Source organism: Arvicanthis niloticus, chromosome 1, assembly GCF_011762505.2.
Source record: "Arvicanthis niloticus isolate mArvNil1 chromosome 1, mArvNil1.pat.X, whole genome shotgun sequence".
Classification (NCBI taxonomy): domain Eukaryota; kingdom Metazoa; phylum Chordata; class Mammalia; order Rodentia; family Muridae; genus Arvicanthis; species Arvicanthis niloticus.
In genome coordinates, this window is record NC_047658.1 from 119941143 (window position 1) to 119964957 (window position 23815).

A 23815-nucleotide genomic window follows, 5' to 3' on the forward strand; every position below is an offset into this window, starting at 1 on the left:
ACATAGGAGGGTGCAGAATCCAAAGTTTGAGCCAGACTGGGATATACATTGAGAAAGAGGAAAGAGAACCCTTTAAGATATGTAAATTGTTCATAATAATATAACAATAACAAAAACATACTGGATGGAATTTTAAAAAGTGAATTCAAATGTAACTGCCCCAGCAGATCACAAACACATGCATAAGCTCATGATTACATCATTCATAACACTCAAGAATGCACTTGGCTTGGGTGTCTGATTATACAGGCATATTGGGCCCTCTAATGGCTACAGATAGTAAAGCTTAAACTTGAGAGGAGTAGCCAGTCACATATATTTTTGTAATGCCGGGAAGACAGAAAGGAAGATGTTTTCCCCAAGTAAGAAGTGTAAGTGACCCATGGTAAGTGCAAGTACAAGTACAACACCCTCTAAAGAAACTGGAACTAAATAGATGAAACCTTCTACCCCTTCCGGTGGAGACACAGAAAAAGCACGTCTGCAGAGTGGGAAAGATGATTTCCATCTATAAAACTAGGCAGTAATTAGGAAACCCAACACATAACAAAAGGTTTTAAAATAAGCATTCTTTTAAAATTAGTATACATAGTAATGAGCTTTGTTATGAGGTGTTTGCAGATAGTTTATTCTTCTTAATCCTCTCCCTGCCCCATCCCCTGCTGGTACCTTTCCATTTCCCTCTTATCCTTTCATGTCACATGTATTCCATTACCCTTTTTGTCTTCTCGTTCTGCCTTCCCCAACTCTCTCTCTCTTAAGACTTCTCCTCCCATTGGTCCCCTTTCTAGTTTCAGCACAACATGCACAAATTAAAACCAGGAATCTGCCTATGAGGCATAGCAAGCAGTTTTGAATTGATAAAGGAAAAGTGAACAAGTGCATGTAAAAACAAACAAACTAGCATACATACAAGCAAATCACAAACATTAAAATCAAAAGCATGAGGGGAAGCTAGATATCATTCATCAATGAAGAAATGAGAACTGACATATTACCACTGTGTGACTTATAATAGATTAGACTGGAAGATGTTATCAGACATCAACTTTAGTCAACTATTTCACCCAGCTTTTGTTCACTACCTTTATCCAGAAAGTGTTGGGCTGATATTTTGCTGTTTATGGCTGCTATTGTGTTTCTTCATTACTCTCCCACTTAAAAATAGCAACTGCTAGTGGCTAGAGAGATGGCTTAACTAACTGTTAAGAGCAATTGCTGTTCTTTCAGAGGACCTTCTTTTCAGACGCCTATAGGCAGTTCACAAGCACCTGGGTAGCAACTACAGCTCCCTCTTCTGGCCAGTGTGGGCACCTGCACATACACGCAAATGTCTTGAAAAATTGTCCCTTAATGTTACAGAGAACATAATTTCAAAATCTAAATGCCCAATACTACATAATACAACACTGAATTAAATTTAGGGGGAAACTGACCCTTGGCTCAGTGCTGTTTTAAGTAGAGAGACAATAGTGAAAATAAGACAGGAAGGATGGGGTTCTCTATTTCTTCATTTTTAGACTCCTCTCAATCAAGGTGCTTGCCTCTGATCAAGCACCTTTCTTGACCTTCCTGGGATGGGTGGCACCTGTTGTGGAATGGATTACATCTCTTTTTAAAAGAGGGGAGTTGGAGTCCTGACCCCTCTCTGGTCCTTCAAAATGTGGCCTTTTGCCAGGGCAGAAGGGGGAACATGGTCTTCACAAAGGTAAACAAGTTAAAATTATGTCCTTAGGGTGGATTTGTAAAGTCTATTAATAATTGGAAAGCAGCTGTACTGCACAGGTGTATAGATTTATAAGCAATATCCCCAGTATATCTTATCTACAAGCATTGTAGGTTGTACTTACTGTTTGTGAAATTAATTCTTAAGGGCACACAGATTTAACATGACTTAAACACAACAGACATCAGTCTCATTTGCTAATCCCGTTTGTCTCCTAAAAGTTTGGATACAAATCCTCTTGTTTGAATGATAACAAAGCTCTAGCCTCAGGAAAAGTAATGTGCTCAACATTTCCAGAAAAATAATTATACATTATTTCATTTCCCTTTGTTATTAAGTTATGGTGTGGTGCATTCACTAACTCCCATCCTCTGGAACAGCAGCTAATCCCCTTACTACCCAGCCATCTCTCTGATTCCTTTTCTTGGATTTCTTGGAGGTAAAATTTTGAAAACAGAACACTGCCCCTCTTCTGTGAAGACAAAGCTAAATTTTGAAACCGAACTGATTTATAAAAATAGATTTATAAAAATTTATATTTATAAATATAAATATTTATATTTATTTATAAAAATAGATTAATTCTGTCAAACTATGCCAGCTTGAGATGACCACCGTGCCAAACCGTAACTGAAGCAATGATCAACCAGACACCTAGATCAGGACTGCAAAATTATGCATACTTTTTAGCCTACTCCCCACTCGATGCCTCAATTCATCCTCTAGTTAAATTTAAAGATGCCAGGTGTGGTGGTACATGCCTTTGATCCCACACTGAGGAGATTGAGGCAGGCAGCTTTCGATGAGTTCGAGGCCAGCCTGATCTACATAGTGAGTTCTAGGACAGCCAGAACTACATGGAGATTCTGTCTCAAATAAATAAATAAATACATAAATAAATACATAAATAAATACATAAATAACTTAAAGATCATATCAGTCATGAAGACAGCCTCGAATGGTCTTTGGAGCCTGTCATCTGTTATTCCAAATGAAGCCACCTTAAATGAATGGCTTTTAGCCATTACTTTCTTTTAATTAGCATATTGAGGACAGGTGATCGTACCTAGCCGGTTGGGACTATTCAAGTCAGTGCTTTTACTTTGAAAACTCCAGCTACAGCTCTTCTGATTTGTCAAGACCAAACTCAGTAAACGCACAGTAAATAAGCCAATGACAAATCAATGGCATCTTTCTATGTTCCTAGAGAAGGGACATAAATATAGGGAAAGTTAAGGGAAGAACTTGCCTATGAAACCTCCGGCTTTCACAGCTTTCTACCCCAAGGAGAAAACCCAGAGCAATCATTAAGCAGAAAAAAAAAAAAAAAATGAAGACCCTCTTGGAAACTTGGAACACCTTGGGCGTGGCTTGGAGTGCGGGATCTGTAACCCGCAGACATCTGCTCCGGAACCAGGTGCTGGGCTCACGTTTCCTTTACTTCCGCCAGGACTCTGTAAAAAAAGGCACAGAATAACGTCACTTCCGGCCTTGTGTCCGCGGGTCGACCAGGCGCTGAATTGAGTAAAGCTACCGTTGTCGCGGAGAGAAACCTGACGCGGCTGCACTCTCGTGGCCATGTGGAGGCTGCTGACGCGCGTCCCCGCGCCGCTCCTGCGGATGCAATTTCCAGGTCAGAAAACCTGTTTGATCTTTTAAAAAGGTATCTCCCTGTTCTTCCTCCCCACATTCCAAAGTAAATGCTTACTCTGATAGGACCTGCCGCTTTCCTTCCTCCACCTCCACTATGCGGATACCAGAGTCCTGGTCATGTGAGGGAGAGGTGCTCCGTGATCCTAGTTGTTTCCTTGGGAGCCCATTTAGTGGAACTCGTACCCCCATACTTCTAGACGTCTCTGTCAAGAGTGATCCGGAGTGTAACAATAATGGTTTGATTTGTTTTTGTAGATTCTTGGGCAGCCCTTCCCACCAGTGCTGGTCTGAAGACGCTCCTCCCAGTTCCAACTTTTGAAGGTGAGTACTTGTCATTTCCACTTTTTTATTCCGATAAAAGACATCGTAGGTGTACTTGAACTTCCTGCCTTCACTGAGTGATTCAACAAATATATGTAAGGAAGGTGAACTGTGCTATCAAGAAGTGTTCCAAGCATTAGAAGCAAAGAACAAAAGAAACCATAGAAGTCCCTCGCTGTTGCAAAGCAAATAACTAGTGGGCTAGTCCCCAGGCATTCTACCACTAATATGTGTGGCCCATGATCTACCCAGTTAGCACTAACTGGGCATTTATTAGATTTTTTATCTTCTCTGTAAATAGTACATATATGCAGACACTTAGCAATAGTAACCAGGTGCACTGCAGTCCTGTAATTCTAACTTACTCGTTAATATACTAAAAACTCCAAAAATTGCAAACGGCCTGGACATCTGAGGGTCTTCTGCACATAACTGTTAAACTACTGTGTGGGCTGGAGCAATGGCTCGGCAGTTAATAACACTTGTTGCTTTGCAGAAAACCCAGGTTCAGTTCTCAGAACCTGCAAGATGGTTCATAACCATCTGTGACTCCAGCTTCAGGGATTCCTACAGCCTTTTCTGCACATCAATACATGCAGACAAAACATTCAAAATTTTTAATAAAGTGCTGTGTGCTCTTAGACGTGAATACTAAATTGCAAGTGAAAGAAAGCATTACCAGGTTTCATAGTAGCTGCCCATAGAAGTCAGTGGGGGAAAGTGGGTTTTATAACTTGGAACAGCTTTATAATTCCACTGATAATCTGATGACTCGTTGAGGCTTCCTGTCTTGTTTATTTCTATCATGGAGCCATTCTTTTTTATATTTATTTTTCTATGAATCACGATTATTTTTCCCAAGTTGCCATATAGATCAAGATGTTAAAATACTGACCAGAAAAATCCTTGTTTGTAAGTTCACCAAGAAAAATACAACAGAATTAAAGAACTTTTTTCTTTTTTTACAATATAGTATTCTGCCCCCCCCCCCAAAAAAAAAAGAGTGGCTTTTTTTTTTTTAATTTAATTTTTATTTTTTTAGTACATGCTTCTGGCTTTGAAGTTTTAACTGAGTCAATTGTGAAATGTCTCTACACCTTACGTTCCTCTTCTTTAAAGTGGAGATTAGAATACCACCTGTCCAAGGTGAAAATTATGTTCTGTTTTCAATTTCTTTTTTATTTTTACTTTTATTTATTTTGCATCCATGTACTTGTGTGAGTGCATATCTGTCATGGCATATATGTGAAGGTCAGCAGACTACTTACGGGAGTCAGTTCTCTCCACCATGTGGGCCCTAAGGATCCAACTCAGATGGGCAAGCAGTGCTTTTTACTGGTTGAGACATCTCATGGGTCCCTTGTTTTCAATTTCTAATGCTTCGCTTTGCATTTACCCCTTTTGTCTGTTTAGTGCTGAAGCCCTAAAAAATTATAAAGGTTGCCAGGTATTGTGACACAACACTCAGTCCAGCACTTCTTCCAGGTTCAAGGTTACACAGTGATCATATGACACCCATGAAGACTGTCTCAACCCTCTGCATACATCTTATGGTTGTATAGCGAAGTCCTCTTGTGGGACTCCTAACAGGGGGCTGTCTCTGGCTCTCTTGACAGCTTTTGAGACCCTTTTCCTCATTCTGGGTTGCTTCATCCAGCCTTAATACAACAGGAGGTGCCTAGTCGTACTGCAACTTGATATGCCACATTTGGTTGATACTCATGGGAGGCCTGCCCTTTTCTGAATAGAAACAGGAGTGAGTAAATTGGCATGGCGGTAGAGCGGAGACTGCAGTTGGGATGGTTTTGGGGTTTTGTATTTAAAAGACAGTCTCAAAATACCAAAGCTGCTCTAACAGTGAATGAAGTAATAATTTAGAAGTGGGGATAACAAGTGAATTTGGTTTAGATACATTTGCATAAGCATTGCTGTAGCTGAAAGATTCCACTATCACTAGAAGCATCCACGGGCAAATAATAACCACTGGGATTATTACTCATTAGCCTAAGGCTCCTGTTTGATTGTTGGGAATTTCCATGGGAGGAAGCAGCTCCTTACTTTCACTCATACTCAGTTGTCTTTGCTCCTGCTAGATGTCTCCATTCCTGAAAGGCCCAAGCTTAAATTTGTTGAAAGAGTCCCACTTGTGCCAAAAGTAAGAAGAGAACCTAAAAATTTGAAGGACATACGAGGGCCTTCAGCTGAAGCCACTGACTTCACAGAAGGCAATTTTGCAATTCTGGTGAGTGATAAGAGATTAACAAAGTTTTCTTCCCTTTGAGTTGATTCTAGTCTTTTCCTCCACATTAGAACTACCTACATCCACATTCCAATTGCTCTTTCAGTAGATGGAGATCGAGGCTACTGGGTTCCCAAGGAAACATAAGTTATATGTCTTTCTTCAGTCTAGGACTGAAAACACAGGAGTCCCATACTAGATGCTTCAGAGTTTGCACTAAATTCTGTCTATATGCCCTGTGATAATGTATCAGTGGGTCGGATAACCTAGTGGCCACTAAGCACCCAACAAGCAGGTATCCTATACAACAGGTATACACTGAACAGGCAGAGGGTTCAGATCCAGGTGAAATTGTGTTAGCAAAAATCTAAAAGGTGATGTTAGATTTTTATCTTGCTACTCCAAAAACATTTAGCTTTTGTTGAAAATTGTAAGTTATTTACAGAAGGGTCTCCAATTCTTATTTCAGATGGGTTGGAACTACAGAGGCGGTAAGCCTCTGGTAAAAAATGAAGTGTTTGTGGTTGAGAATGAGAACCCCTGCATCATTACTGTTTCTGTAAAGTGGTTTCTGTAAAGATTAATGTCAGTGCTACACACATGGTATGTAACAGCAGTTCTGGCAACCACAGTGAAGGTTGTAAAGTCTTCTTCCCTGGCCTGTACTGTACCCTTGAGTGCTGGTGCTGACCTCTCAGAACCTTATGCCCACTCTGCATTCCTCCTCTGTCCCAGCTACACTGGTTCTACTTAAACTCACCAAGCCCTTTGTTGTGTTAGGGCATTTACAGCAATGTTTTTACAGCAATGTTTTTCCACCTGGGACCCTCCTCTTCTTTTCTGACTGGTTCTTAGGATCCTCTTCTCAGCTTTCAGTGTCATATCTGTAAAAAGTCCTCCCTGGGCTCTCCATGGTAGTGATTCCACTCTTGCTGTCTTTTGTTACTGTAGCCTGGGTGTTTCCTCCATATTACTAATCACAACTTAAATGTTTATTTTTCATTAAAGCTGGTTACTATAAAAGAGACATGATAGTAGACTCCATAATTTTTAAATCCCTGTGTTCTAATTTTTCTGTTCATTTTTAGGCACTTGGAGGTGGTTATCTCCACTGGGGCCATTTTGAAATGATGCGCTTGACAATCAACCGCTTTATGGATCCCAAGAACATGTTTGCCATATGGCGAGTACCAGCCCCTTTCAAGCCCATCACTCGCAAAGGTGTTGGGCAGCGCATGGGAGGAGGTAAAGGTGCCATTGACCACTATGTGACACCTGTGAAGACTGGCAGCCTCGTAGTAGAGATGGGTGGACGCTGTGAATTTGAAGAGGTAAAGGGTATCCTGAACCAAGTTGCTCACAAGTTACCCTTTCCAGCAAAGGCTGTGAGCCGTAAGACTCTAGAACAGATGCACCAAAATCAAAAAGAAAGAGAACTTAACAACCAAAATCCTTGGACCTTTGAGCACATAGCCACTGCCAACATGTTTGGCATACGGAAATTCCTGAGCCCATATGACTTGACGCAGAAAGGGCGATATTGGGGCAAATTCTACATGCCTAAGCGTGTGTAGTGAAAGTGCAAGAACATGTGCTCAGACTCCTGAGCGAGAATCCACACCTTTACTGTCCTTAGCTAGGGTCTTTGGTGGTTCTTGGATCCTAACTAAGCATGTGAGTAAGTGACTTCTGAAAAACTATGTCATCTGATTGATTCTAATTAAAGTTTGAATGTAACCTCAGGGTACAACTTCTCTTTGGTCAGTTTTAGTTGCTTAAAGGATTAAGGACAGTTTGACATAGCCAACTGTCCCAGCACTCAGGAGGCAAAGATGGGTGGATCTCAATTGTGTTCAAGGCTAGTCACATCTACAAGCAAAAAAAAAAAAGACTTGGCATAGCTCCAGAACTGAAATTTGTCTTTGCATCTCACAGCTCTGGAAATGTAAATGTGTATACTACCTAGTCTATGACATTTTGCTCATTACAAATGTATTTTTTGGAATAATAAAGATAAAAACAACAGTACCTAGACTAGAGGGTTCAACAGATATTTATTAATGCCCAGGTGTCTTCTGTCCATCTCAGAAGGGGAAACATGGAATACGACAAGGAATTTAGCAAAAGAACTGATAACAAAAGTTGAAACCCGTTTGGTGCTTCCTAGATCTAAAGCTGTCTAAGGAGGGGCATTTTGGCTCTCTGTCCCTTTAGGAGCTAATGTATGTGAAGCACACACATTGCTGGGTAAATGAGGGTCCCGTGTGATCCAAAACTTCATGGTGCCAGCTTCATTCATCCATAACAAGATTAATCAGTTTTTCTGAGGGAACCAGCATTCCTTATTCAAATTCAGGGAAATAGGAGCTGACAGAAGTATAAACCACTTGCTTTTGAAGGTGAGTAGAAAACATCATACTGGTAAAATATTGGGTTTTTTATACAGCTTTTTAAAAAATAAGATCCAGCAAAGAACAGAAGTATTTCACTTCATTTCAAAAGTTAGACCCAGTTTTTCATTTATTTTTAATAAATGTAAGATGTAATAACCTCTAAAGTGAAACATAATGACACCTTGAATTAGGAATGTCTTTGGACCAGTTTTTTGCACATTTCACTGACCTGCAGCTTTTGCTAACGCAGACCTGGTAAGGGCTGAAGCAGCAGCCTCATTAAACTTTATCCCCTTGCCTTCCATTGTTCTAGATAACATGGTGTGTTGGTTTGGGAGATGGGCCATAGTATAACCTTCTTTCTTTTGTTGGAGGGATGAATTTACTGAATGAACCTCCATCCCAAGACCAACAATCATCTCTGACAAATAGAGTCTACTGATAGAAATTTATACCACCAATAGAAACCCAACTTCTATTTAACCACCATCCCTCAGAACGAAACACTCTGAAGTGTATGGTGTGGTAATAGGGGTGTTGCCATATTTTTCTATATGCCTCTGATTAATAATAAATCATGTTCTCAATGATACCTTAAAGAGTTTAAAAGCCAAGCTCATCCATGAATGAAATCAAAGCTTGACTAGAAGTAAGCAGATATCTGAAAGTGGCAGGCACTGTATGTGCTAAGCAGTAGGGACATGGTAGTGTTTGAGATAGGCATAGTGCCTATCCTTAAACACTCTATGAATTAAAAACTATTCTTGAACCCTGAAAGAGGAAGCTGACATCTGGTTGGTTAAGAGTGTAGCCTAGAAGAGCCATTAGAATAAAAGTAGGGAGTACCGTGATCTGAGAGACGGCCTCACAAAGTTCAATTAAGACCCTGTGGCATTGGGCATGTTGTGATACCTGCCTCTTCACCACCATCCTGGCCTTCAGGCTCTGTGTGTTGTACCCTACACAGGGACCCATTGTGCTTTTCTACCATGCAGGCCTGCCCTTTAAGGCCGTCTAAACCAATTGTATATTGCTGTGCACCCTGTTCCTTCATCCCCAACCCTTTCAATTCCACATTTTCATTAATTTGTTCAAACTTGGTGTAACATTTAATAAGCAATTGACTGGTGTCCTGTGTTTTAAGTTTCCTAATGAAAAGAGACATATCTGAGGAAGACTGAAGGGGAGACATGATGGCACCAAAGAGGTGGAAGATTGGAGATGCCCGTTGAGATCCCATCTGTGACAGCAGAAGGAAGTAACAGAAAATGGAAAGAAAAATCATATATTGCACAGCATGGTGTTCATGGCCAGGATACCAACTCTCTTCTGCAGGGATGAGAAACTACTCTCAAAACTAAACTAGCTTGTCCTAACCTTGGAAGCAGGGGATTTTAAGACAAGTTCAATGCAAAAATTAATTCTCTTACTATTTCCAGATACAAGGGCTCAAGATTTTACAACAGGGGTGAACATCCCTCACTGTTGAGAGAAACTATACTGCCAGGCTCAGTCCTGGGGTAGACTGTTACCTTATTTCCCTACCTCACCCACTAATTACCTACTCCCAATTGTTCACTTACTTCTCTCCAAAACATCCCTTTTCCTTGGTTTTCTCCACCATTCAGCTATTCCAGTGTCCAGCCCTCACCCAACCCCTTATTATGCAACCTGGTGACACCCAGAGCACCCAAAATACAGTGTGTCAAGTAAGCGACAGCAGCCTGGCCCTCCCAGAAAGCTCACCTTTTTCAGGCAAATATGCCCCCAATTGTAGAAGCCAAGATGATGGCAAGGATAATACAGCAGATCATGATCATGATCTTCTTCTGCTCATCACAAGAAGAGAGAAATACATGAGAAATGGCATCACTGTGTAAATATACATTTTGACAAAAAGGAGACAGATGTGACCAGACATGGAGGAGGGACAGAAGGGACAGGGAATGCAGAAGGAAAATGGATGGATCTGGCTTGTACAGAGAATATTTCCAAGTTAGGGACTTAGAATCAGACCCACAAGGATGTGTGTTGTCCTCTCTGCCTTCTGGATAGCATTCTAACAGATGTACTTCCTTCTAGAGCAAGTAACAATTGCTTCTGGGGCACCAAAAGTCACCACATGGTGGCACCAAATCACCAAAACATTTTGCAAAGAGATGGCCCCAGAGCTGTTTTGCAATCAGTATAAAGTCATTTATTTTTAAATTAGCAATAAAATAATCAAGTTTACATTTAAAAAATTATAAACAACAAAAGCCCTTCACATGTGGCATTTCAAACTTTCAGCCCCTGGCCTGAAGGAGGAAAGAAAAGGCCTGCACTAAGGGTTGTTTCCTCTCCTAACTGGAGCCAGTCCTGCAAGACATCACAGCCATAGGGAGGAGGGCATCCCTGCAGCTCCCATCTTGAGTGCTGGGTGACTGAAGAGGCGCCTTTACAAAGGAAGCTCATAGGCAGTGCCTAGACTAGAGTACTCATCCTGTCCCACAGAAACATTAAATTGGGGGCTTAAATACCCAAAATCAGGGATACTGGCAGGGACCACCAAAGGTCTAAGGCTTGCCACTGGGTTGCAATCACTAACAAAGATTTCCAGGCTATTGCCTCCATGATAAGAACCACAGGAGACAAAAGAAAGCAGGAAGCACTGCTTTGTAGCCTCCCTAGTCTCCCACCAGAAACATCACATGGATAGTGTAAATAACATCAGACAGTCGTGAGGTGTTCTCTGGACAACTCTGTAAGCAGCAGATAGAGGTAAATAAATATTACACACTGTCTGCTATGTAGAAAACTTCAGTGGGAATCAATTTAGTCCTTACTCCAAAGGTCTCATTTGATTCCCTTATCAGCAGCCATCCAGAAAACAAGCGTGATGGCAAGAGGAAAAAAAAAAATCACATTTCTACAATGATTCACTTGAGGTAAGTATATATTCCTTACCTGGTGTTAGGCAAGCTCTGTTTACCTTTGTTTGTTTGTCTGTCTATCTGTCTGTCTGTCTCTCTCTCTCTCTCTCTCTCTCTCTCTTTCTCTTTCTCATTTTTTTTGAGGTCATAGTACCTTCTAGTTTTCCTACTTCCTGAGAGGCAGACAATTATGTACATATCTCACATACATAGTTACAAAAGTACACCTGGAACACACAAATAACTGACATTTCCAGAGCCTGAGACGGTAGCACCTTGACCCTAGACCAGTTTTAAATCCCTGATTCTGTTTGGCCTCAAAGTAATGTCTTCATAAAGAGCAATTCTTTAACAGTGACTAGCCAGATTCCAAGACTCAGACATGGAAGCTAATTCTATAACCTCAGTCTTTGCCAATGGTAGCTTCAGAGGCCTCATCGCCCTGGTCTCTCTGAGTAAACAAGAGCGAATATAGAGATAAATCAATGTGGCCCACGTTGAAGTTAGAGCTTAATTAAAAGGTGAATTTCAAATAAGCCAACTTATAAGACCAAAATGGCATCTATTAGTCTTTTGTGTTTTCAGGACATGAGACAACAAAGAATTAGCATCTTGCCAGCTAGGGCCTCTGATCATAGCCATACTACTGCTAAACTTAGAAGAACCTCTCTACTTTGTTAGTACTCCACTACAAAGTATGTTCCAGGAGAATACTCCATGAGGTAGAAATACAGCACCTTGGCTGGTCTCACGGGGATTTTCCAAGGCACAAGGCATAACTGACACCAACACACTGGTTGCTTCACACAGTCCAGAAGAGGGTACTGCAGCTGCTAGGATGGGAGGTGGTTTTGAGGAGAACTCAGGGCTGCATTAGGTAGGTTAGATTCCTCTGGGGGTAGATTGATTGTTGAGCCAGGTCCAAGGATGACTGTTACAAGGAAATAAAGGAACAGGTACCCCTCATTCTCAGGAAGGCCATTCAAACTCTGTTCCCATCTGGAGACAAGAGTGGTCAGGCCAAGCTGGAGTGAAATCTGGTTGTAAGAAAGGTGGGGAAAAGGGAAGCTGATCAGTATACAGAACAATATTAAGGAACAAGGGAAATTAGTCACAAACCCCAAATGTGGAGATCAAAGATGAGAAATGCCTACAAAAAAGAGCATGCAGAAGTCACCACTAAATTGAAATAGCCCAGAGTCAAAACCCAAGGCTGGACATGTGAAATAAGAGAAGGCTATTGTGAAAAAAACTAAGAAAACCTCTAGGTCAGTGATTCTCAGCCTTCCTAATGCTTTAACCCTTTAAAACAGTTCCTAATGTTATGGTGACCCACGATCACAAAATTATTTTCACTGCTACTTCATAACTAATTTTGCTCCTGTAATCGTGATGTAGATCTTTGGGCATCATGAACCACAAACTGAAAACTGTTACTCTGGGTAAAGGGACCATGATGGTGGTAATGGAGATGGGGCACTGACGATAGATGACATGTGACATGAAAGTTGAACAAAGAGCTGCTAGGATTGAGGATCCAGCAGGAGGTGGGTCAGAGGACCAACCAGAACCACAGACATGACATGATGAACCCCATTACTCTGTATGCTAATTTTAAAAATGTTTCAGTTATTTAAAGTAGGGCCAAAAATAAATCTAGCCCCTTTATAAGCCTTTGTGCCAGAAACTTGTCACCTGTGGAAGGACATGGGGAGGCACAATCAATCACTAATTGAAAACACCTGTTCTCTGCCTCCCATGTGGTACCTCTCCTTGAATTCAGGCTTCAGAAGCATCCTATTCCAAAATCTTCTCCAGGAGCCTCCCCTTCACTTAGGAAGCAGACAGGCAAAATTAAAAGACTACAGGAAATCTCAGGTGTTCTACTATGGCTGTTTCATCTTAGAAGTGCTGTGTGGGCAAGTTTCTTCAGTGGCTTTCAAAGTGCTCCTACATCTGTAAGTTAGGGGACTAATGGCATCTCAGTGTCATAGCTGGCAGGCAACTGCAAACACAGATTGCCCTCGGTCATAGGTTAGCATGGAAGACAGGTAAGCCTAGGTGCCAATCAACCTTGCTTTTACTAGGGAATATTGAACAATGTGTAGTAAGTCACAATGTTACATGATCTGGTTAGTCAACTAAAAATAATGTTAGACTCTTCAAAAATGAGTCTTCTACATTCTGAATTCTTGGCATTAGAAATAAGTGTTGAAAAGCACCATGAATTTGCAAGGCATCTTTCATTTGAGGATATAGAAAGATAACAACTAATACATCTTTATTATTATTATTTTACCATACTTTTCATTGAGATAGTCAAGACTGAGCACAAAACTGAAATTTTATAAACAAGTCATCAAGGACTTGAATGACAGCAAGAGAAAGAGAAGGGGAACCTGAGAGCGTGATTGCCTCATCATTGTTATCTCTCAAGTTGAACACTTAAGATTTAATAATCTCAGTTCCAGATCCTCCAGCCACATGGACAGGGGAAAATGCAGTGACACACTGGGGCACCGCTGAAGTAAAATGAAGGATCAGCCCCGATGTCAACATGCAAGTCTGCATCAACTCTCAAAGAGGTTCCTGCCTGTTACTTTAGTAATCTAGTTTCTGAATTTATAGTAAGACAAAAGAAAAGTATAAATTTCACCACACTCAATGATAGCAAAATAATATAAACTCCAACACTGAGGAAATGCTAATATCCTCACATTGAGAATTAGCTTTCAACAAGATTTTAGTGATAAAGAATGATCCTTATGATTTTCTAACTAGATAAAAGCACTATATAATTAATATAGTCTGAACTATGCAAAAGTAAGTGTGTGAGCCTGCCACATATTAAGAAAAATAACATTACAAGGTAGCTTTCACTTGTCTGTATCTTAAACACTTTTAAAAATAACATTACTCTATTTTATCCAGAAAAAGACCCACAAAGGTTCTTACGTCTGCAGGACTGCTACATCGTCTTCACCATGCTCGCTATTACTAAGCCTAATTTACTGGCCAGCTGTACCTTACTTAATAAATTCTGGTGATAGCTTAAAGTTCACTGAACTTTGTAGACAATAATAAACACTACTTACTTTACAAAAAGAAATTAAGATGTAGTAAAGCACTCTCCTGGGTACACTATTAGCTGTGTGAATTTGACCCTTCTCTAAGATTTAAGTTTTTCTACTTCTAAAATAATATTACCTGTCCCATAAGACTGTTGTGAGGATTCTGTTAGCTATATATAAGGTGTTTATCAGTCTCTCTGACAGGACTCAACACTTTACAACGTTATCAAGTACCTCATTCAAGAACTAACATTCAGCCACAGACATAACTCTTCAAGTCTGAGGCTGTGGTATAAAGCTTCAGTTATATTGAAAAAGGACAAGGAACGCTAAGCTAAGCCCAGCATCCGTGAAAGCCATGAAGAATTTAGAAGATGGATCCCAGATCACTTCCAACATCTACCTATACTTCCTAGGTACAGGCAGTCAGAATGAGGTGCTAAATGTTCTAAGTGACAAGACAAAGTAGAAACAAACAATCAGACTCAAAAAAAAAAAACAAAAAAAAAAAAACAAAAGACCTGACCCATATCCGGCAGCCAGAACCCAAGAATGGAATTTTAAGGAAATTAAAGAATTAAAGCAACCAACAGTTTCAAAGCCCATTGTGGGAGTCATTAGAAAAGAGTAGAATTATGAAATCCCAGAGTAATTCCTCAGGAGAAGCCAATCCAGAACCATTCATCTACTTACATTTCAGTGCAGCAGCCCCTTAGGCCACTCTTATTTCAGCCCAACGGACAGTCCAATAATCAACGCTAAAATGCCCAGCAACACAACTACTACCACAATGATAATTATCAATTTCTGGAGAAAGGAATAAGAAATAAAAATAAAATCATTATTACAAAAAAAAAGCAATAGCAACTCATCTAAAATTTAGCGTTTCTCATCTCTTTTACAATGAAAAAATAATCTCAACCCACATAAGTATACATCTCTCTATAAAAATGTTCTCATGGATGTTTTACATTTCTTACATTTCTTCTTGCCTAGCACTGCCAGCAAATGGAAATGTGGAGCACCTACAGCTCTTAGTTCACACGCTTGCACATGTGAACTCATGGCAATCAGTATCATGAGGTCTCCAAGCGGCACCTCACCAATCCATAAAATGTTTGCAACACAGTTCTGATTAGCAACTTGTATTCATCTGTCCTTTTAAAAGCCCAGGTTTATACCACACACTACATATACTGAATAGGTCCAAAGTACAATTAAGCGTAGATTCAGATGAAAAACAATTTGCCAACTCCCTCAATAATTGTACAAGCAATAGGTGCAGTTGGAAGAGAACAAACTAAAGAATGAAAATCTCAGAGTTCAAGAGAAACAAAGAACCAAAAAAGGCAGAGGTTGCCATAACTGGACATCCACAGTCAAAGATAGAAGCTTCAAAGTTCTTGAGCCTAGGCCAGGAGGGAAGGCAGACACGAAGAATATACTAGTGGGATGTGACTGCCAGGTCCACCTCCTGTACTACTACTGAGTGGCCTGAAGCCAGCTTATCCTCTTCACCCTCAAATTACTTCATCCAGAAGTAGACAAAGGAAGTGATTCTATGAACGTATGATAACTTTTACATAACAATTAGCAACTGTGCTAATTTCAAGTTAGAGAAAAAGAAAAAGAATGGTGGGCAAAGTGGAAGACTGTGTTCTTCAGAGTTCCAATAAGCCATGTAATGTGTTAAGTGTTCACAAGCTACATTCAGGAGATTAGTGACAAGATCTAGGCCATGTAGCCAACCTACCAGGCTGCTCAAGTGTGGGTTCTTGGGCCAAAAGCATGTGAGAGCCAGATCCATGCACAGAACCCTGGGAAGGAAGGAAGTCTAGGGAAGGCTAAGGCAGGGGCTTAGAAGAGGCTAAGGCTAGGAAAGAGACAAAAGACATGGGCTCGAGAGCAGAGTGTAGAGGTGACAAAAGACAGGAAGAGAAGGTACAACAAGCAGAGACTGAGGCGCTCACCCTCCGGGCTTCACTCTGATACTTGACCGCCTTTTTGGTATCTGCCACAGCCCGTTCCACAAAGCCTACTGACTGGTCCATGTTGTTCTCAATACGGTCAATCATGGCTCCCTTTCCCCAGATGCAAGATGTGGTGGCAACAGAAAAAGACAGGAAGAGAGGAGAGAGAAAGCACAGTAGCAAACAAAATGAACTCTCTTGTCTGAAGACAGAAGGAAAACCTCACCTTCCGAGCCTGACCCTGATACTTCATGGCTCTTTTAGTTTCATCCCGTGCCTTCTCCACATGGTCCACTGTGTGCATGACATTCAACTCTATGTTGTCTAACATCTCACCCTGAAAAGAAGACACAAGTCACACCTGTTAGACCTCACAACAGCCCAGCTGATGTGGGAAGGACTGTACAGTCTTCAGTGCCAAGGCACATACAGAAACCTTAGAACACAGCCTTCTGTACAGCAAACGTTCCCATTTTCCATGTGATGACCTATAATAACCGTGGTCACTCATTCAGTAACTACTGGATTACTTCCTTGAAATTATACCAGACATCTGAAGCAGTTTTTCTAGATGCTTAGTAACTATGTGTAAATTATACACAAAAAGACTCCCTCTCCCACATTTTTCTTTAATTTTCTTTTTTTTTTTTAAGCATACAGGGATGAACCAAAATAAGAAAACCTCATATTTTTAGAATATCACCAGAATGCTGGCCCATTCTTGGCCATTCAAACCCAAACCAAGTTCATTCAACCTAAGCTGAGTTTACTCACTACTGTGAAATAGTGTCTGGTACATAAAAGGTATTCAGTAATTATCAGGTTGGCAACAGTAGAAAGTACTTAGGTCCTTCAAGAGAAATTACAAGCCCCTTAAGCAGATGTTGGATCTACACATGCTATTGGTTGTATCTTCCTCTAGACACTCATCTTTTGATAAGATTCCTGATCATTTCCCAGCTTTTACTTCCTTTAAAGTTTGGTCACTCCAGTTACTTCCTGGGAATCTAAAGTTGTGAATTCCCCTCACCCATCTATACCTTTCTCATCCCCACCCCGTCGCCATAGGACTCTCAATAAACACAGCAAGGCACTTACCATCGCTTGAAACTCAAACCAGATCCTCAGCAAGGCAGTGTGGTGAGAAAAAAAGAAAAGTGGGAATGGAGGGATTGAGAAAGGGGTCTCAAAGGCCAGAAAGGGGAATGGAAGGAACGCACCAAAGGGCAGAGAACTCATGAAAACTTGGCTAGCTAGTGCTCAAACTTCAACTACATTCTGTGGTCCACCCACCCAGCAAGAGTTTCCAATTCTGTCCCAATGGCTGAACAGCTGGGAGTTCCTGGTGAAAGCTGCTTAGCACTGTGACCCTGCATGACACCTAATTCTATCCCAAGAACCAGGGACCAACAATCTGACAGAAATGAATGCCATATGCAAGCAATATCGAATTCCACTCCTAAGCAGGCATGCCTGGGGATGAATTGTCAAGTACTGTAAGTGTTTCAAGTGTTTCTATATTCGTTCACTAAAATACCCTTTTAATAAGAAATTCTATAATCATGTCTATTGTTGATTCTTAGCTAAAAGTGCCAAAATGCTCAGGAAAAGAGAAGTGTAAAAGAAGAACTGGAAAAATTCATTAACTTGGTTTTAACTTCTAAGGTAAATTAGAGGGAAATTAAAAGCTTTCAGTAAAATAGTTCATATCAGTAGACTAACTGTCAAGTCATTGCCAATAAGACCTGCTTTTTATTTTTTTTAGGAAGGGTAGGTCTAATGAAGCCCAGGCTGCCTCTCAAACTTGTTCTGTATTAGAAGATAACCTTGAGCTCCTGATCCTCCTGCCTCTAGCTCCTAAGTGCTGAAATTATAGTGTCGCCATGCTTGGTTTATGCAGAAAACAGTGATATGTCTGATCAAACTAGGTTCTGTCATGACATGAAACTTCACTACTAACTAGAATCACTGTGAATGTACAAGCAAGAACAAGACTGAGGTGGCTCAAGGTGCCAGCACTTGATAAGTAAGAATACACACCTGGGCCTCAGACAGTAGAATTCTGTTGCCCCATGAGGAAAATTCTCTATCCCCTGCCCCACCTGACCTCCAAAATGCCATTTGTGGTTCTCAAGGAAATGTCTGCTTTTCTACGTGCCAGCTACCTGATTCTCCACCAGCATGGCGATGTCCATAAACATGTCATGGAGCTCCTTGATGCTGCTCTCCAGCCTCACGATGTCCTTGTGCCGACCCTCAATCTCGCTGAGGGCTTGCTTGGAAATCTGGGAGTCAATGATCTACAAAAGGTCCCATACAGACAGGCTGTCAACCACCCTAGTAACAGACTGGCCTCTGCACAGCCCTCAAGAGTCCACATACATTCCCTCCCCTGCAGAGCTGCAAGTGCAGCCCACATGGGCTCATCCCTGTCCACTGAAGTGAGTGCTTTGGTCACTCACCCCAGAAGTGAAGATGGCTGGGTTGCCACTCTCTAACATCTCTTCCAGCTCCTCATCTGTTGTCTTCTTGCCAGCTATATAACAAAAGAAATCCATGAAATATAAGCTCAAAGTACAATTCCACTTACAATTTCCTCTTAAACACTGCCCCCAACAACCTCTCAACTCTTCTGACATCTCACCCAATTCAATCCATCTTTAACATTATCAGCAATAATCTCCACCCTAAGCACATACTCCAGCTCAGACTGCTTATTAACCCAACTACCATACCACAGAGCCCAAGGGCCTCATGACAGTGCACAATTTGTGGGCCCTCCTTCAACCTTACACTGCAGCTTCAAACACGCCCTCCTTCCGACTCTAGACAACTTGCCGCTTCTAAACAAACACAGCTGTGTTCTCTTGATAGCATCTTTGTTCACACAGCTTCTTGAACTTGAAGCCGTTTACCTTGTAGTGTCTACTCTTCCATATCACTAAATTCCTAAACAATATAGCTTTATTAATTTTTTAATTCCTCACAGCAACTAGCACTACACCATTTTTCATAAATGTACTTTTTCATTTAACAGCAAAATGATGTAATGAGTTCTCAGGAGAATAACTATTTAGTGGGTTCCCCTGAAGGTCAGGTAAGTGCTGGATCCCATAAACAATAAAATTCCTTGGCTCAATAAATGTGCTAGGATGCTGTATTACAGATCTATCAATCCATAGCATCTATTCTGTGTTTGAGTGCCAAGTAGAATAAAGAAGACACAAGCAGCAGGGTCACTGTTGCTTCTCCCAGGACTCAGGATGGACAACCACATAGCAGGAAAAGGTGGGGACAGACATGGCCCGACTTCAAACACATACTAATTTCAAGCTGCCGTTGGATGCGCCCTTTGCTGCGTTCACGGAAGTCCACCTGAGCCTCATTGTACTTTGTCATCACCTCCACAAACTTCCGGGAGAGGACGGAGTGCTGTGGGAACAATGTTAAGTGAGAAGACCCCCAGGAGATGGTGTAAAACTCTATCCCACCTTGACACAGCCTAGTCTATAGCAGTTCTGGGCTTAGAACCAAAAGACCAAAATGCAAAACCCAGTTTTGTTTTCCTAGTGTGTGGGAAGCACCCACTGCCACTCTCAATGTGCAATCTCCATTACTTAGTTCCTGCTTTTATGAAGTCACGGGAAAGCCCAGTAGCATTTTCCACCATAACCTTGGCTAAAGTTGTCGACTACACTTCCCACAAGCAGTGCCTGCCAAAGACCCTTCAGTTTATATGCCAAATAACAACCTCAAGGTTTCTTGCTTACAAATAAACATTTTCTCTCAACAGACCTTAATAATAACTTTTATTCCTTGCCCCAATCACAGCATCAAGCATACTACGTATTCCTCTTTTTACCAAACACACTACTACCATGAAATTCAGACTAAATCATTGCAGAAGCCTAACTGGGGACCTCCTAGCCTCCTTCCTCTTTCCCATTCATATCCAAAGGACTGTCATATTCCCCCTAGCACACTGTAGACTGAAACAAATGACTCGCAGCTACTGAATCAGCTCCAAATTCCCTCAACTAGTATTTAAAGACCTTTGGAGTGTGACACTGTGTTATCTACTGGGAATTTAGCATCTGCTACCCAACAACACACTCTTTTCTCCAGGTAGGTTATTCCCATTACATCTGTCCTGAATTCATCCCAATACTGCTGCTGCCACCTTCCTACCATTGTCACCAACACCACTCTGTGCTGCTGCGCTGCCAACACAAATACACACACACACACACACACACACACACACACACACACACACTCCTAATCCTATTTTCTATTTCAAAAAAAAAAAGGAAGCTCTGCCTCCTGAGCCTGTCTACACTGGCACTCCTGCTTACCCAAGGCCACCGCCAATGCCCCATGAGATCTTTCAATGATGCAATGACCATGGACATGGATTTAATTGTCTTCTTACATTGCTTTCCTGCTATACAATGTTTACTGTACCACTTAAACATCATGTCAGACTCCTCCCTCCTTTTTTTCTTGTTCTATTTTTGTTTTTTAATGTTTTCAAACTATAGCTCAGGCAGGGTATCCTTGAAGTCTAGGCAGTCCTCTTGCCTCAGCCTCAAAAGTGTTGGGATTACGTGAGGCAGCCACCCACCACACCCAGGTTCTCATACTTAAAGGATCATGTTTTTGATGGCTCCAAAGTGCCTGACTCCACACCGGCCTATAAAGCAAGGCAGTGCTGAAGGCGTGCTCTGAAGAGTCAGGGGGAGCACTTCAGGGGCCGCCTTTAGAATGTGAGAGAAGGCCAAAGGGGAACAGTGGGCCCTGGACACTGCTTCAGCCTAGATGGTTCCCCTTTCCCAGTTCTTCAAATTGAGTTCCAATACAATAGAATCTTTTTTTTTAAATGCATATAGTAAAAAAAAAATTAATAATAATTTTTAAAAAGTGGTGAAAATGATTGTTAAACTAGAAACAAAGTTACCTGGGACTTTCGTATCCGAAGGTCTGCTGATGACCGGACCTCATCTTCCTCAATATGCTTCTCCATGCCTGCAGTGGGAGGGTTATTCTAGCAACACATCCGTCCTTCCTTCTATGAGAGACCCTATTTTACACAGACCTCCTTACCCATCCTCATACACAGAGGCTATGAAGACCAACAGGGAGATCCAATCACAAAAGATCAGTGTCCACCCCAACAAGCTACACACTTGACTTCATCAGGCCTGTGCTGTTGCCAGGTCTCAAGCAACACCACTAATAGTTCAGTTCAGGCCGTCAAGGGACTGAGACTTAGATCCCGACCCTGCCATGGACTAGCTGTGTGACGAGGGGAAAACCATGTAACTCTTTCAACTATCTATCCTCTTGTTTATATGTTGGAAAAAGCAGTAACAGAGGCTGGGTACCCTTTGTGTGAAATGCTTAGAACAGGAGTGTTTCAGATTGTCAGTACTGGAATATTTACATATATGTAATGTTAGTGAGGGCACACAGGACTCATTTATGCTTCATATATACCTTGGAGCTTAGAGATAATTTAAAACTACATTTTAGTGTACTTGTGAGGCTTATTATGAAATTTTCTACTTATAGTGTCATGTGCATGCTCAAAAAGTTTCAGATTTTGGAATATTTTGAATTTGAAATTTTGGAGTAAGTGTGCTCAACCTGAACCTCCTTAAAATACCAATGCAAAGATGGAGCAGACTGCTTAACAAGGGCAGTCACATTAACACTGGCTTTGGAAGCTGCCTTCCCCTCGCTAGCCAGTGAAGTAACTGTTGTAATTTACTAGGGAAGAAAGAAGTAATACTGATTTCCTCTCTGACCCATAGCACATATTCAGCAAGTGCTTTGACGAGAGTATGGACTCCATCTATGGAACTAAGCAAGGGTTTGAGATTCCCCAGCAGGATTAAATCTGTGACAGTGGCTTTACTGATCTGTGCTCCAAAACCAGGAAGGGAAGCAGGAATGAGAAGGTATACACAAAGAAACGTCTGCTGACTGAGTGACAGACCCTGAACCTATGTCTCTGCAGTTACCTCTCAAATGTACATGGGTGCTAGGGATGCAGCAGGAGAGAACTGAAGGACTAAGCTAAAATCACCACGCAGTGGTGGGAAGCATACCATTACTCCTACTTCCTAACTGCAGTGCTGGAAGTGTAGTTTTTAACTACAGTGAGAACTCAAGAGGGGATAAATGTCTAAGGATACAGAAGGTCAGTCCAGGGACAGTGCCCAAGCCTCCAGTAAAAATAGACAAGTGATGTCACTCGCGTTGGGATGACTGGCAGGTGAGAGGTGAGCCCTGAGAGGCTGTATCTGGCTGTGGTGGAGACTGGCTTATTTCTATGTTCCCTTCTTACTCTTCAGCTTGTTCCGGACGTTGTTGGCCCTTTTCTTGATCTCAGTTGTGAGCTGTTCAAGGTCATCTTTGGTTTCTGGGTAAACATAAGAGGCAGGCTCAGTTAGAAAAGAGGGCAAACTGCTCTGCAAGCTACATCAGTCAGCAGATGAAGCAGACACTCTCAGATGCCGGTTGCCATCAGTGTTCATCTCAATGTGCTTTTTAGAGTCTACAACTACAGTCTCAAAGAATTGTTTTTTTTTTTTTAAAGCATTTTCAGACAAAGAAAATAGCACAGTGGTAGATCACATGCTTAGCATGCACCAAGCCCTATATACAATCCCTCATATTCAAAACAAAATTATTAATTAAATTAAAAGACATACTTCGGTACCCTATTCCAGACCTAAAGAACCAAATACAGGGTTAGAGCATAGGATTTCAAAACAAGCCTCCTCAATCCAAGTCATGCTTTTAGAGGAATTAACTTGTTTACCATGTGAGCTCAATCTCAGGAGATAGGAGAGGATTCCATGGAAGTTCTGGGGAAAAGAAATTTCAACCAAAGCCCATTAATTTAAATAAGGCAAGTATTTATGATGTACCTACTATGTGCCCAGAGCTGTCCCAGCTGATGCATGCATGGAGCACTGTACTCATGGAGGGAATGTAGAACAAAATTAACAAGATCTATGATCATTCATTCCAGAACCATCCTTTGGTACTTACACTCTTGTAACTGAATGAGAAATTAAGGGACCAGAGAGAAGATATAGATTCAGCCATTAAGGAGCTGAGCCTGGCAGGGGATGAGGAGGGAGTTAATCAGAAGTCTTGATACATGGCATAAGGTGAAGGTGTGTATGGGATGATTAGGAAGAAATCCTAGCACAGCCTCAAGGAACTTGGAAGTGCCCCAAAGAACAGCGATAGAGACATAGAAGAACTGAGTCTCAACAAAAACTATAGGTTAGCAAATGGTATTAAAAAAAAAAAAATAGTGTGTTAGTTAGCTAGATAGCTAGATAGTCAAAAGAAAGACTATAGCTTAGCTAGGTAGCCAAGGAAACTAAGCAGGAATCCCAAGGAGAAGAAATGATAAATAAAGAGCATGAGGAACAAGGAATGTTGGAGAAATAGCCAGAGGGCCAGAGGTTAATGTAAGTAAAGTTAGCAGGATGGACGGGGTGGCAGGGGTAA

General features: G+C 41.3%; 2 protein-coding genes across 8 annotated transcripts in view; one reads left to right on the forward strand and one right to left on the reverse strand.

The window, feature by feature from the left end:
* The first annotated feature begins 3188 nt into the window (after positions 1 to 3188).
* Mrpl16 (mitochondrial ribosomal protein L16) lies at positions 3189 to 7676 on the forward strand. The gene is made up of 4 exons (XM_034487839.2): positions 3189 to 3359; positions 3635 to 3700; positions 5794 to 5942; positions 7028 to 7676. The coding sequence occupies exons 1-4, from the start codon at positions 3305 to 3307 to the stop codon at positions 7511 to 7513; spliced, it is 756 nt and encodes a 251-aa protein (XP_034343730.1). The 5' UTR covers positions 3189 to 3304; the 3' UTR covers positions 7514 to 7676.
* A 298-nt stretch (positions 7677 to 7974) lies between these two features.
* Positions 7975 to 23815, reverse strand: part of Stx3 (syntaxin 3) — a 43688-nt gene continuing 27847 nt past the window's right edge. Inside the window, exons 4-12 of one of the 7 annotated variants that reach the window (XM_076917573.1) lie at positions 23112 to 23157; positions 22635 to 22709; positions 21243 to 21310; positions 19609 to 19717; positions 18748 to 18821; positions 18451 to 18585; positions 16286 to 16396; positions 10079 to 10161; positions 7975 to 9572 (exon numbers count right to left, since the gene is read on the reverse strand). In XM_076917573.1, coding sequence (XP_076773688.1) covers positions 10084 to 10161; positions 16286 to 16396; positions 18451 to 18585; positions 18748 to 18821; positions 19609 to 19717; positions 21243 to 21310; positions 22635 to 22709; positions 23112 to 23157 — 696 coding nt within the window. In that variant the 3' untranslated portion in view covers positions 7975 to 9572; positions 10079 to 10083. Of the gene's footprint in view, positions 9573 to 10078; positions 10162 to 10506; positions 12282 to 15008; positions 15123 to 16285; positions 16397 to 16511; positions 16623 to 18450; positions 18586 to 18747; positions 18822 to 19608; positions 19718 to 21242; positions 21311 to 22634; positions 22710 to 23111; positions 23158 to 23815 lie in introns of those variants that run through there. The other 6 variants (XM_076917568.1, XM_034487820.2, XM_076917542.1 and 3 more) reach the window with 6 other exon arrangements.